This window comes from Sminthopsis crassicaudata, chromosome 6 (assembly GCF_048593235.1).
Source record: "Sminthopsis crassicaudata isolate SCR6 chromosome 6, ASM4859323v1, whole genome shotgun sequence".
NCBI classification, from domain to species: domain Eukaryota; kingdom Metazoa; phylum Chordata; class Mammalia; order Dasyuromorphia; family Dasyuridae; genus Sminthopsis; species Sminthopsis crassicaudata.
The window spans coordinates 89658814-89674757 of NC_133622.1; the positions used below are offsets into that span (position 1 = coordinate 89658814).

Below are 15944 nucleotides of genomic sequence, written 5' to 3' on the forward strand. Positions count from 1 at the left end.
TGTGTTGTTTCTCTTTCTCTTTAACATTTTTTTCTTTATTTTGTTTAAATCTATGGAATAAAACAAGTATTTCCAAAATGTAGTATAATAAAAAATCACACATGAAACTGCAAATCTATCATATACAATTTGCTATTCCTTTTTGTGTATGTGTGTGAGGCAATTGGGATTAAGTGACTTGCCTAGGGTCACACAGCTAGTAAATGTAAAGTATTTGAGGCTGGATTTGAACTCAGTTCCTCCTGATTTTAGGGCCAGTGCTTATTATTCCTTTTAAATATACAATAAAGTTATCATGTAAATTTCTTTTTTTCTCTTTTTTCACCCCAAATATGTATGTGTGTGCATATGTATATAGATATACACACATACATACAAATACATGTAAAATCATCATATTATATGCTTCTATTTATCAGTTCTTTCTCTAAATGCAGATAGTATTTTCATAGGTCCTTTGCAGTTAATTTGGGTCTTTATAATAATCAAAATTATTTATTCACTAGAGATGTTTTAAAAACTATATTGCCATTATTCTATATAACATTCTCTTGGTTCGGCTCATTTCACTCTTCATTATTTCATGCAAGCCTATCCATCTTTTTTTTAAGATCATCAAGCTCGTCATTTTTTACAGTACAATAGTATTCTCTCACATTCATATGTCACAGCTTGTTTAGTCATTCCCCAACATACAGATATCCCTTCAATTTTCAGTATTGTTTTTCAAGACTTGAATAGATTTGTGCTACAATTGTCAGCTGTCCTTTCTCTATCACTAGCACTTACCACAGTGCCTGACATATACCAAGTACTTAATAAATGCTTATGATTAAATGACTGATCTCCCTAATGTAGGTATTTCCTTCAGTGGTACACATGGCAACCCATTCACACAGTCTCATCTTGTGTGTCTCTCACCCATGTCTTTCCATAAATCCTCCACAGGAAAAGCACCCCCATCCTCCAAGATTCTTGATATCCCTATTATTCATCAGAATTAGCACTCCCAATCATTTTGGACATGTAGAATTTAAGATACCTACTGAACATGAAGTTTGAGATGAAATGCAGATCTGGCAATCAGCAGAAAAGCTAGGGTGGGATAAGTAGATACAAGAATCATCAGCATAGAGATGACAATTTGATCCATGAACACTAATGAAGTCATCAAGTGATGCAGTATAAAGAAAGATGAGAAGAAGATGGTCCAGGAGAGAATCCTGTGTGCCAGCCATAATTAGTGGACATGACTGAGAAGAAGCAGATAAAAAGTAAGAAAACCAGGAGAGGTACCACAAAAACCTAGAATGAAGAAATTCAAGGAAAAGAAAATAATCAAAAGTGTCCAAGAACTACAGAGGTCATAAAGAATTAAGATTGAGATAAGACCTTTAGATGTGGTGATTGGATTATTGGTAACTTTGGAAAGATCAGTTTTGTTGGAAGGAAAAAGACAGAAGTTGGATGGTAGAGAAATGAATAAGAAGAGAAGTGGAAACATCTCTTATAGTCAGTTTTCTCAAAGAGTTTTGCTACAAAAGGCAAAGGCAATATAGGACAATAATGGGATGGAAGGATTAGGAGAGGTTTTTTTGAGGATAAAGGAATGGGCTTTTTTGTAATCAAGAAGGGAGCAATCAATAGACAGGGAAAGCTTGAAAGTGAGAGAAAGGGAATGACAGAGGGAGGGATCATCTGGAAGAGGCAAGATGAAATGGGATCATTTTTATTAGGAGCAGAGTTTGCCCTGGCGAGGAGTAGGGCCACCTCTTCTTATGAGACAGGGATGGAGAGAGAGAGGCAAAGAGTATTTAGATGAGGTGAAATGAAAAAAGAAGGGAGAAGGAGCTCTCGGAGAATGGATCCAATTTCGTTCAACCCTCTTATTTTACAGATGAGGAAATTACACCCAAGTGAGTGAATTCATCGGATCAGATTATAGACTTGGAGCCATAAGGGACCATAGAGAACATCTGGTCCAGCCTGTTCATTTTATAGATGAAGAATAAAGTCCAAAAGAAGTTAAATGACTTGGCCAAGATCACATAGCTAATAAGTACCTGAAACAGAATTTGAACTTGGTTTTTTGTGCCTAAGAGTCTAGTAATCTCCTCACTGCACCAACAGGCTGCCTTGGGAGGTATCTTGCCCAAGGTTAGACATCTAGTTAGAGGCAGGAATTAGTCTCCTGAATCCCAGCTCGGTCTTTCTGCTATAACAAGCTGCTTCCTTCCCTTGCCTCAAGCTTCCCCACACCATCCTGGATACAAACATCCCTAGAAACAAAGACTGATTGCTTTGTAATCTTCTCAAGTCCTACCTTGCTTTGCAATAAATGATTGAACCCCTTATGGGCATTGGTACTGTACATAATGAGGTGTCAGAATCTAATATTCTGAATATATTAGTAATGCCTAGATGTTTTATGTACCTAGAGGGAGAGAGATGGAGTTTATTTGTAGCCCTGCTTTCCCAGTTTCCTGTCTGTTTGCTGGAAATGTTTAAGCAATTTGGGGGCCAAAAAGAACTCTTCCTCCAAAGTCAGCTACTTTAAATCCATGTAGAAAGTCAGACTTTTACAATTGTACACTAACAGGAATATCACAAAGGGCTTCCAAATGGACATTATCATGAGCTTTCCTAACTGGGATTAATGAATTCTCCCATGGCAGTTACACACCCTAATTTGAATGAAGTTCTTTGCAAACCTTAAAAGCTATTATTACGAGACATTTTCCCTCTTTGGACCAGATCTGTGATTTCACTGATCTTCCATCACTCAGAGCTCCCTCTTCCTATACACCCCGTCTGCAGTTTACAGTCTTCGAGAATTGTCCAAAGCATGTAAAGTAATGACTTGTCTAGGATCACCTAGCTATTATATGGCAGTGGTGGAACTTGCATCCAAATCTTCCTGAGACCAGAGTTCTTTATGTCCAAGATATTATCCTTATTACTATTACCCTCAAATTATACAAGATCATAACTTGATTATGCTGTCTTATGATGCAATAGATTTAAATCTTTCATATGATGATGTTTTTAAAAATTTGAGACACAATTTCTAAGCAATTTAATTATTTTATTAATAATGCCAGCATTTTTGATAAATGATCAGCGATAAACACTCTTGAATGTCAAGGGTTCCCATGGGGGGGGGGGGGCTCATGAAGAGGGCTGTTACTAAGAATGGCAATCAACTATGATTAGTAAAAAATGAATGAAAGGCTCACTGCAGAGAGAGGCTGAGAGTGACATGATGTCACTCTTAGAGTACTATCCAGGCTGCCCCCAGCCTTGGGCAGTCTAGACAAAGAATCTATATCTTTCCCACCCATTCCTCAAATCTGCACTAGTAGGATGGAGTAGCACCCAGCATGAGGAGAACGTTAATCCTATCTTCCATCAGCCCTGTCCTTGAGAGTCTAAAGAAATAGGACAAGAAAAAATGGCTGGGGTCTCCCCAAATTTAATATGAAAGAGAAATCATCATTTCCCTCAATATATCATCTACCGAAAGCTGGCTGAGATTGTCAAGCTTCCTTTCCTTTTTCTTTCTAATTTTCCCAGGGCCCCAGTCAGATCATGGGTTGCTGAAGGACTGACAGGCTTCTTTTCTGCTCCACAGAACCTAAAACGTGTGGCAGAGACCTGGATGGATGAATTTGCTGAGTACATTTACCAGCGACGACCTGAGTATAGACATCTTTCCACTGGTGACATCTCTGCCCAGAAGGAGCTCCGGAAACACCTCAAGTGCAAGGACTTCAAGTGGTTCATGGCGGCCGTGGCCTGGGACGTCCCCAAGTACTACCCCCCAGTGGAGCCCCCACCAGCTGCCTGGGGGGAGGTAAGGCACACACTGAGCACAGCTTTTGCTGCTGCTCGGCGCATCTTTCCTAGACTAACAGAACATGAAGGATTCCAGAGGTCATGTAGTCCAAGCCCCTGTCTCTACCCAAGACTAACACTATCTCAGATGAATGACAGACAAATCTCCCATGTTTGCCCATCTTGTTGTTTTTAAAATCAAGTAGGAGGCTGCTGATGGCTCCATGTGAGACCTCCTGCAAAATGAGGAGGTTGGAGCAGATATCCTGAGATCCTCCCATGTTGAGAGCTATGATCTTATAATTCTAGGCAGAACACCTAAGCCAAAAAGTGAAATCATCATCCATATTTTGGAGGGATGATCAATTCCAGTGAAATGACAGATCCTTGAAGTAAATAGGAGAGCCACAGAAGCATAGATATACAGCTGGAAGAGACCTCAGAGGCCATCTAATTCAACTCCCTCTTTTTACAAATGAAGAAACTAAGGCATATGGATATTAAAATCTTACTCAGATGTTTGTAACCAAAGGAAGGATCTATAATAAAGTAGCTAAATGTTGTTTAGATAAAGCACAGGATTTGGAGTGAGGAAGACATGAGTTTGAATTCTTCCTCAGACACTTCATACTCATGTGACTCTAAGCTTGTCACTTAAAAAAAAAAAAAAAAACTCTGTGCCTCAGTTTCCTGATCTGTAAAATGGAAATACTTCTGTTTAAATTCTTCCTCAGACACTTTATACTTGTATAACACTGAGCTAGTCACTTAAAAAAAAAACTCTCCGTGCCTCAGTTTCCTGATCTGTTAAATGGAAATACTTCTGTTTAAATTCTTCCTCATGCACTTTATATTTGTGTGACCTTGAGCTAGTCACTTTAAAAAATCTCTTCCTGCCTCAGTTTGCTGATGTGTTAAATTAAGATAATTTTGTTTAAATTCTTCCTCAGATACTTTATACTTGTATAACACTGAGCTAGTCACTTAAAAAAAAAATCTCTCCCTGTCTCAGTTTCCTGATCTGTTAAATCGAGATAATATGATCTATTTTATAATATATTGTGAGTTATGAAAAGTGTTTTAAAGTGTTAAACTTAAAATCTGTAAGTGTTATGGAAATTCTGGTATTATTGGCATGTAGGTTATGCCATGACATCATCCTTCGTTGTTCAGGCTCAACAAGACCACTTTCTTATCAAGTTGCCCTGGAAAGGGAAAGCAAAAGATGTATTCCCTCTTAATACTCAGCAATGGAAAGTTCACTTTCTAAGCTGATCTTTCCCTCCTAGAGATATTTCTGTTTGGTTTGGCTTCCTGATAAGGAACTTGGGTGAACTGAATCATGCTAGTTCCTATACACACACATAATATGTTTATATATTATACATGTAGACATAAAAAAGAACTACTGAATCCAGTTTAGTACCTTTCTTTGCTATGACTTGTTGAAACTTCCTTCAGAAAATTGTGCCCCAGAAAACTGGGCTAAATTGGACAGAATGGAATTATTCTAGGAATTCGGTCTGCTTTTAGAAGTCTGCCAACTCTGTGTCAGACAGAGGTTCAGACTGAAGCTGATTGCTAAGCCCAGTAATCAGTCCAGTCATCCCCTCACTCCAGCTCTCATGCAGGGTAAGTGTAGGTTGCATTCTAGTGGCTGGACTATGCCAAGGTCCAGCCTTAAGGGACTAAGCTAGACTAAGTTTTCTAAGGAAAGTACGGACGCCAGTCTTTTTCTTTTACTGATAAAGAAATTCAACCTGAGAAAGGAGTGACTGTCTGGAGTGACAGAGGTAGTTAGTAGCAGGGACAGCTATAGACAATGACCTTCATCGTTCATTCTGGGTCATCTCTGACCACTGAGCTCTGATAAAACAGGGAACCTGCTGCTTAATCAGCAAATCCGTTCCACCAGTGTTCCTTGGAGTGTGCTAGTCAAGTGCCCAAGAGTTTCCATTGACTTGGACTGTATGTAGAAATGCCAGGTATTAGAAATGATCACAGAACGTTGATGGATGAAAGGAATCTTACAAACCATTTGATCCAACCAATTGTTTTGCTCTAATTGAAACCATTGAGCTGACAGCACAGCTATGCATTTCTCTGTGTAGCAAGGCAATGGATTATATATCAAAAAATGTGAGTTCAAATCTCATTTTTACTTCTAACACATGACTCTGGATAAATCACTTCTCCTTTCTGGGCCTCAGGTTCACATTTTTAAAACAAAAACTTTGGACTCGGTGATCAAGAAGTTCCTTTGGTACAAAGTTGATGAACTTAGGACATGGAATCTACTTTTCCCTTCTTAGATTGGAAGACCTTTCTGTTGCACCATCCCAAAAAAAAAAAAAAAAGAAAACTGAAAATCAATACAGCATTCTCCATCAGATTATGGCCTTAAAAGGAAATTATTATTATTATTATTATAACCCTTTCCTATCGGCAATGGAAAAGCAGAAAGTGAAAACTCAGCCTACTTTTTCTTAGCTTGCTTTGCTGAATTTTCATCAGTTCTCCTTAGCTCTCCTTTAATGCCTAGAATGCAAAGTTTCCTTCAAGTCCTGTCTTAAGGGCCATCTTTCATAAGGAGCCTTTCTTGATCTCTATAAATAGTATTTCTTTCCCCCATCCTTCCTCACTATTATCTCATATATATATATGTGTGTGTATATATGTGTGTGTGTGTGTGTGTGTGTATCTTAAATTTATTAGTATATGTAAAGGGAATATGTTTTCTCCTTATATAAGGTCCATAAGAGCAAGGAGCTTTAATTTTAGTCTTTATAAATTAACTCCTCTTGTCATAAAGGCTAGAAAACAGACTTGATTGCCTGCAATGGCCCAGTCTTTTTAGTTTGTTAACGGGAGAATTCATGTTGATCTCCATCAGACCTGGTAACATTAGAATATGGGAATAGCTACTGAATAAGTTTTTCTCAGATGTAAAATGGGAACAATAATAGTATATCTATCAAGATATTGTTGTAAGGATCAATGAGAAAGCATTTGTAGAGCCCTTTGCAAAAAGGTGCAAAAACACCATGTTATGCATCTATATATTATAATTATAATAATAATTATTATTATTATCATTAACTATTATAAAACTGAGAGATTGTGCACAGTTGAACCCAGGGTCATACAGCCAAAAATATGTTAGAAGAGGATTTGGCCTTCCCAGTTTCAAAGTTAGCTACTGCCTTCAAATTTAGCAGGTTATAAATATCTATAGTTTGATTTTCCTTGGAGAATAATAGCTAAGGCTATAAAATTTGTAGAGCATTTTACATATGGTTCTCATATGAGATACCCAATAATGCTCTGGGGTAAATACTACAGAGAGTATTGTTCCCATTTGATAGATGAGAACACTGAAGTTTAGAGAATTAAAGTTCTTATCTGTGACCTCAAAGCATATAAACACCAAAGGGAAAAAACCGAATTCAGATATTTACTGGGACATTTTTGCTATGCCAGTCCAAACCAACAAGCATTTGTTAGATATCCACTCTGTAAAAAAAAACATTGGGCTGGGGGATACAAGGTCAAAAAAAGAATAAAACTAGTCCCTACCTTCAAGAAACTTACATTCTAGTAGGGGCATTTGCCATGGACAAAAATCAGCAAATTCAAGATGGGAAGAAAGCACCAACTGTAAAAATAGTGAAAATGTTGGAAATGAGGAAATGTTTTCCCTAGGAGGATACATGAGAATCAATTTAGTTTAATGATTAGAGAGCAGTTCTCAGAGCCAGGAAGTCCTGGGTTCAAGTCTCACCTCTTAATATCCAAAAGAGCTCTCTATAATTAGAAGTTGTACTAACCTACTTCTAAGAATAATTGCAAGACATGAATTCAAAGCAGTTAATGGATGAAGGAGCTGGAAACAAGTACTAATCTACCTGCTTTGGGAGAGGCTGGGTCTTTACTTACACTTCAACTTTTTAAACTGTGGTTCTCAACCTCACATGGGGGGTCTTATAACTGTGAGAGTCATGAAATTATGACTTATTATCAGTAAATGTATGATTTACAAATATGTTTTATATACCTATGTACCTGGGATCAACATAAAAAATTTTCTGCAGAACAGGATTATGAGTGGAAAAGTTTAAGAAACCCTGCTCTACACCAAATGATATGTCTGAGCATCTCTTCCACCCTCCCTCCAAAAAAAACCCCACAAATTATTAGAAGGCAAGGTTAGGCTCCAGGAGTACATTCTAGGAATGGGGGACAATCTGGGTAAAAGCACTGAAAATAAAATGCTGAGTGTATTGAACACAACCGTATGTCCTTTGAGAGGAAAGGGAGGAGAAGATTTACAAAATCCTCAATTTACCTCTTTATTAAATGGCAACCAAATTCTCCCACCCCTACATCCTATGCAAGTTTAAGGAACTCTCTAAACCCTGAATCAAAGAACAGAGCTGCTTTAACTGCTGAATAAGGAGGTCAATCTCCCTCCCTAAGGCTTGAAATAAATAAACAGCTTTACTAGAATAAACCTGTGACAAAGTAGGGTTTACAAAAAGCAAAAGAGGATATGTGTGGTACTCAGAAAGAAAGAAAGTAGGTTTCTAAGGCTGGAAATAGGGGGAAGAACATCAGTTGTGCCACATAAAACCAGTAATGGGATTCTGAATAAGGGAATGAAATTAGAATTCTTTTCCAGGGCAAAGTGGACCCAGTCCTGAGAATTTGATCAAGGCATAAATTAAATATTACAGGCAAGTGAGTGACATGGAAATGAAATACCTTCCATAACAAAAGGAAGGAATCAAATTTTGAACTGAAAGTAAGGTATTGAAATCTAGTCTGACTTAGTCTGCTGTATGCAGTCACTGTTCTAAGTGGGCTGGTTGTTCTTCATTCTTGAAGAGGATCAAAATGATCCATTACGTGAGAATCAAGATAATGTGTCAGACTGTGGCTGATCAGAGCAGTACAAGCTCAGAATCCTATGCCACAGGTCGGACCCAAATAGTCCACATGAACATTTGTGGTGGATTGTCTAACTGCACATCTCACATTTCTTGTGAACTAAATCATTTATTTAGAGCACAGCACTTTCTCTTATGGGGCACACCATAATGGGCAGTCCTACACCAGTGTCTCCCATGTCAAAAATCAGCAAATTAATGAAGATTTAAGATGAGAAGAAAGCATCATTAGTTACCTCCTTACTACTATGATATGATATGATGAAGGACGGCATAGAGGCAAGGGAACCAATCTTGGAATCAGGAAGTTCTGAGTTCATATCCAGCCTCTGACACATTCTGTCTGGATTACCCCTACGCAAGTCAATTATATATAAATTACCCTGATAAAATCATAAACCATGTCAGAAAATCTTCAGAAATGTGCAACATTGTGATATAAGCTCAAAACAAGAAACAGTTCCTCCCTTCAAGAATGTTAAACCTTATATTCTTTTAGGGAATTCAGCATAAATCTGTGATCTCTTCAATGGGGTTACTACCTCCTCCATGGTCCCCTTCTTGTTCAGTGTGGAAAACCATATGCTGTTCTGCTTTCTGCTCTGAAAACATTTCCACCTCTAAAAAGAGGTTTACTGCTTGTAATTTTTATTATGTGTATTTTTTTCTCTTGAGAGAATCTTTAGGGTTCTATAAACTCCAAATTAATTTGTTAGTATGGGCAAAGCTCCTGAATAAATTTAAAAGATTATTTGTTCTTAGAGATATTTTTTTTAAAAAAATGAGAAGTGCAGCCCTGTTGAATTCTTTGAAAAGAGTAATGGGAAGGAGCCACAAAGAACTCCTGAGCTGTAAACACTAAGACGCCTTTATGAGACATATGTGCCAAAATGGAGAGTGCCACTCACCCTCCTCTACATTGGCACTTGGTACAGTTTTCTGGCTGCTTGTCCGTGCCAGTCTGATTCTGGGTAAACAATGAAGTACTCAAGCAGTTTCTGGCTCCAGTATCTTGAGACCTCGGTAGTAAATGATGTACACAGCCTATAAACAGCCTATAAACTGCTAGTTTCTTTTTTCCCCTCCTTTGCAAATACAGCTGCTAAATATTTTACTTTTAAATTTCCTGTCAGAATATGTCTACAGAAATTCACACACCACACACACACACACACACACACACACACACACACACACACACACAGAGAGACAGAGACAGAGACAGAGACAGAGACAGAGGCAAAGAAGAGACAGAGATAGAAACAGAGAGAGATTCAGAGAGAAAAACAGAGACAAGAGAGTGAAAATGAGGGAGGGAAGAGGAGAGCCACAGAAAAATAGAGGAAAGAAAGGAAGAAACAAAAATATAACAAATATTGCATCTTTGGCAATGCTATCATGAAATAATAAAATTATGTCCAATTTAAGGAACATGATCTTCTAATCATCCTGTCTACTTGTCACAGGAAGCTAGGGGATACATAAGCTACAACTTTTGTTTTCTCCTAAAACAAAGTGCAAAATGACAGATGGAAAAAATCAAGTTGAAAAACAGTAACACCTCAAATTTATATAGCCTTTTGAGTTTACAAAACATTTTACAACCATTAAACTTCCATTCCTTTCCTATAAGTTTACCTCCTCACTTCTATTTTACCAGGCAGTGAAATGAAATGCCACATCTTAGCCAATGGAAGTCAGCTAGAAGTTCTCCATTTTTGCCCATCCTTCCCTTCGTTGCATTTAATATGGGCTTCTAAGTCTTTAATTTTTTTCCTTCTTCTGTTGAAATGGTCCCTTTGCCATAATGCTGTATTTTTTATTAATTGGAGTTAGCTAATAAGTTGCATTGTGCTTTAAGGTTTGAAAAATGCCTTATATGTGTTGATTCATTTAATCCTAAGTGTGGGAGGTAGACACTACTTTATCTCAATTTTATAAATGAGAAAACTGTGGTTAAGTGACTTGCCTAGAATATCATAGCCATTAAGTGTCTGAGGCAAGATTTGAATTTTAATCTTCCTACTCGAACTCACAGATTGGTGTTTGTCATTTATTCTTGAAGAGGGCCAATGACATTAGGAGGAGAATGTCTTGACTTGCAAGTGAATTAGATTTAAATGTGTCAGAGCTGTGCAAAATCTCACTCTTTTCTCCAGTCATTGGATCCAGGGGCAAGACATAGGTCAGTATGAGAACTGAGGATAACAAGGTTCAAGTGATTTGCCCAGGTTACATAAACTAGTAATGTCTGGGGTCAAATTTAAATTCAGGTCCTTTCTGACTCCAGACCCAGCACTGCATCCAGCACCCAGTCACCAGCGGATCCATCAATAGAGGTAATACTCCCCTAGAATAGCTTACACAAGTCCTCATGTGAGGATGAAGCATAAGAATGAAGCTTGAATAGAGGGTGGTGTAATAAGGTGCCCCATCTATTTCAGAGACTTCCTAGGTCTCCTCTAGGAATGTGTAATTTAATGAGAAGAGCACTGTTCTGGGAGGTTAGAACAGGGTCTAGAACTGGTTACCTGTGTTGCTAAGTTGTTATATGACCCTGAAAAAGTGCTTTGCCTTCTGTGAACCTCACTTTTCGCATCTGTATAAAAAGAGGATTGGATTAAATATTCAGGTTACTCCCACATTTAAATTTCATGGGTCTAGCTTTTTATCTTATCATTTACCTGGGGCCCATATGGGCTAAACACCATTTCTACTTTATAAATAGAAGGAGCTTGTACACATGAAACCCACTTCTTAACAGAGAGGTGACAGACTCAGTGTAGAAAGAGATAAATTTATTTAAATCATGGCCAATGTGGGGATTTGTTTTCTTGTCTGTACATATTCAGTCTGAGCATTTTGTTTGTCTTTTTTCTTTTTTTGGTGGGATGGGGAGTTATGAAAAAGAAAAAAAGAAGTTCTGTGTTACCCTGGGCAAATCACTTAACCCCAGCCTCAGGAAAAAAAAAAAAGAAAGAAAGAAAGAAAGAAAGAAAGAGAGAGAGAGAGAGAGAGAGAGAGAGAGAGAGAGAGAGAGAGAGAGAGAGAGAGAGAGAGAGAGAGAGAGAGAGAGAGAGAGAGAAGAAAGAAAGAAAGAAAGAAAGAAAGAAAGAAAGAAAGAAAGAAAGAAAGAAAGAAAGAAAGAAAGAAAGAAAGAAAGAAAGAAAGAAAGAAAGAAAGAAAGAAAGAAAGAAAGACGTTTTGTTCATTGAAAAGAAAATTTCATTTCACTTTTTAAAAGCCAAAAAGAGTGCTGGACTTTTAAAGTCAAAGTTCTTCTTCTTAATAGTCATGTGATTGTGAGCCAGTTACTTTATCTTTACAAATTTCAATCTCCTCGCCTGTACAGTAAGGATGAAAATATTCCTACTTATTTCTCTGTAGAGTAATTGTAGAAAGTACTTCACAAACCTTAAAATAGACATAGATATGTGTATTATGTATATGTATTTCTGTGCATATATGTGCTAGTTTTACACACAAGCACAAAAGCAGTAAGATTTGGGGGATAGTATGAGTGTACATATTTATGCTTTTTTACATACCCACAAATAAGCACTAAGATTTTAGGGACAGTGTGTGTGTGTTTGTGTGTGTGTACAAACACACACACATATATATATACTATGTATACATATACATTATATATACCTATATATGTGTGTTTATAAACAGTAACCTATATGGCCATGACAAGTTCACTTAACCTTGGGTATCTAAATAAGACTATAAATGACAGATGGCTTTCCACATTGGGAATTTCCAAGACAGCCAAATCACAGGTCCTTAATATATTAGCTCTAGGCTACCAGAGAGATCTCACCAGTTACCAAACCCTCTCTCCTGGACTAAGAAAAAAAATGGTCACATTTTTAAAACAAATGCTGGTAGGAGAAGCTAGAACTGGTCAGTAAAAGACTTGAGTCCCCACTCTCAGCTGTCATCTTTCTCTAGAATTGAGTTCAGGGAAAAAGAAATAACAAAAGACTGAAAATATTCAAGCAGGCAGGCTGAATGCCAGGTTGGACATCCTGAATCATAATTCAAACACAAATAATCCGGGGGTGGGATATCATGTATGTGTGTATATGTCTGTGTTTCAAGTAATTCCTTGTTGGATGTAGTTGTGGTAAGAACAAATTTAAAACACATTTGTATCCCTAGGAATTCAATAAGTCTTTCTCTGACTATCCATAAAAGAAATTAATTTGAAACCCTTGTACCCTTTTATTCCCACATCCCTTCTGGGGTTCATGCATTCAATAAAGCCATTTATAATACTTCATTGAAAATCCAAAAAAAAAGAAAATTCTGCAGTAAATTAAATAACCAAATGTGAAATTGGATGAAAGATTCAGAATAGACGAGCACTTCTTCCCCAACAAGGGCCAAGAAATCTTTTTAAAACATTGTCATATTCCTGTTCCTAATGCACTCATCTTGGCTCATCGGTTTGTCACATTCCCATCATGCAAAAGCAAAATATTGCTCATCTCCTCATCTCCTATGCATCTCCTATATTGCCACTCAAATCCCCTCATCGGGATTAGTGTCACCCTGAGCTGCAGAGAATTCACAAAGAACATCAAGCTGAGGAGACCCAGTTCTCTCAGTGTGTTTCAGGCTTCACTTGACTGCTTTCTGATTTCTACAAGCCAATGGGCTTTATAAATTACTCCACATCAGTAATAATGAAAGAAAGTTCAAACCCAGGTATTCAGCCTGGAGGTATGGAATGTATGATCTCAATGAGCATCAGTGGGTCAGGATCAAAGGAGCACAGAATGACAACTAGAAGGGACCGTCCGAGACCATCTAGTCCAACCCCCTCATTTACAGAAAAGGAAGCTGAGTGACAGCAAAGATAACACATGTATCAAATGCCAGAAGTAGGATTTGAATGTAAAACTTCTACCATCCCTAACTGGTGTTTTAAAAGGTGGAGACACATAATTTCTGAGTAACTTAATCAAGTTGTTAATAAAACCAACATTCTAATAAAGAGATGGCCATTTGGTCATCTCTCTCTCTCTCTCTCTCTCTCTCTCTCTCTCACTCACCCTTTCTCTCTCTCTCTTTCTCTCTCTCTCTCTCTCTCTCTCTCTCTCTCTCTCTCTCTCTCTCTCTCTCTCTCACCCTCTCACCAAAGACACATTTGTTCAATTGAATGGCTACAGAATAATACAAACCCGATATGGAGTGCTCTGCTTTTTTTTTTTTTTTTTTAGTTATTATTATTTTTTTAGATAAAGTATGGTTTCATTCTGGCCTTGTGACAATGGAGTAAAAAATACCAAGCAAATATTGGAATTGAAAGGTTCAGAGCTATGTCTTTGTTTGTTGGTAAACAATATTATATAGTTATTTCAACAGATAATCTGCTGCCCCATGATTTTCTCACTGTGGATTCTCCTTTTATTTATTCAGAAATCAAGCTCTCCTTGCCCTAGTAGTCAGTCATTCTACATTGCTGTGCCTTCAAAAAAATCATCCCTTGAGACCCAGTCTTAGGGTGATGAACCTTGCCAAAATAGAGACACACACCGAACCCCTTATCAAATCTGTAGTCAAAAGTCTTTCCAGGTTAATGGAGATCCTGATAAAAACAATATTTTTAAAGCTCTAACTTCAAAGGCAGCCTTTGAGAATCTAAGCTCACTTCTCAAATAAGGCATTAGTGGAACAGTTGGAGGAAAAAAAAAAAACTTCATGTTGTTATTTAATTTTAAATTAAAATGTGACATTAATTTCAAGATGGTTATAAAACCCAAAGAGTAGGGGACTGAGTCAGTTAAGGATAGGGTATAAAGTCAGTTAAGGGAAAAAACAAGGATGTCAAAAAGTGACCACAACTGTAAATTCTGGAGCCATGATAGAATCTTCTCATCCTTTGGGAAAAAGAATCTTAAAAACTCCTTACTGAACAGACTGTTTCCCAGCATACCTAGGTACTGGTAATCTTAGCTAAAGCAACTTTTCCTAGAATTCCAGAAGAAAAAAATCTGTAGGTTTGATAGAAAAGTCCAACCAACAAACAAAAAAAGTGTACTAAGACATATAGGATTTCTTAAATTCTTAAACAAGAATACTGAGTTATATCAGGTCACAAAACTGGGACCAGGATTTTTTTTAATTATTTTCAGGTGGGTAAGAGTTAAAACCAAAAGCCAAAGGTCCTCTAAATAGCCTTGCAGTTTATTGAGCCATGCAGTTGGCTGTGAACTAGGGCTGGCCTAGTTCCAACCTTCAGGAAGTAAGACTGCTCCTAAGCTGAAAGGTAAATATGTCTTTAACATTCACAGATTTTTTTTTTTCTCCAAAGAAAAGGTCATCAGCCAGAGGCTTAAGGTTTATTTCTATCCTGTAATGTGACTAGCCCCCCCATCTAATTTTTAATAAGATATTACCATGCTCTGCTTCTATTCCCATGAACAGCTTTTTTCTGTCTTCCATTTGCTCTGAAAATATCATCCCACTCTCTTTCATGATACATAGCTCTGTAATTCTTCCTATTGATTGATTTTTTTGATTTTAAAAAACAAGATATTCTGTTTGTTCAGTCTAATCGGTGGCCCAGTCGGATGTGACTAAATTTGGTCATTTTTAAGTCAGGAGGTCCTTACCTTGAGGTCCATGAACTTGTCTTTTTAATATTTTGATAACTGCAATTCAATACAATTGGCTTTCTTTTTAATGATACATATCCTATGTTTCATAGATATATAAAATCTTTAAAATATTTGTCTGACTGGTGTCCATACTTTCAGGGCAAAAAGATGCTAATAATCCTTCTCTAAATATTGCCTATATTTGCTGATCACTTTGTTAGAAGAGGTTTTTTACATCACAATTTGTCCATCCAGAAATAAGAAAAGAATCTGACTTCTAATAATGGACTCAGTGAAGAGAGTGACACCAGTAATGTGCATTGGACAAGTATGTCTATACACTGGCAGGGTCTGACTGATGCTCTATGTCCTCCCCTGAATGAGACCCAGATGCTAGTCTCGTTTCAGACAGTAGCTTAATTATGAGACCTTGAACACATCTATTAACCTCTTTCACCTTCAGTTGTTTTATTTTTGGTTTTCCGTCATTTAAAAAAGAAAGAATTAAGTGATTTCCAAGGTCCCTCCCAACTCTGTGATTCTAGTATAAAGT

At 37.3% G+C, this 15944-nt stretch overlaps 1 protein-coding gene across 2 annotated transcripts in view; it reads left to right on the forward strand.

The window, feature by feature from the left end:
- The window catches only part of GALNTL6 (polypeptide N-acetylgalactosaminyltransferase like 6), a 1464604-nt gene that overhangs the window by 1395458 nt on the left and 53202 nt on the right, over positions 1 to 15944 (forward strand). For both annotated transcript variants that reach the window (XM_074275446.1, XM_074275447.1), the window contains one exon: positions 3632 to 3853. In XM_074275446.1, coding sequence (XP_074131547.1) covers positions 3632 to 3853 — 222 coding nt within the window. The remainder of the gene's footprint in view (positions 1 to 3631; positions 3854 to 15944) is intronic.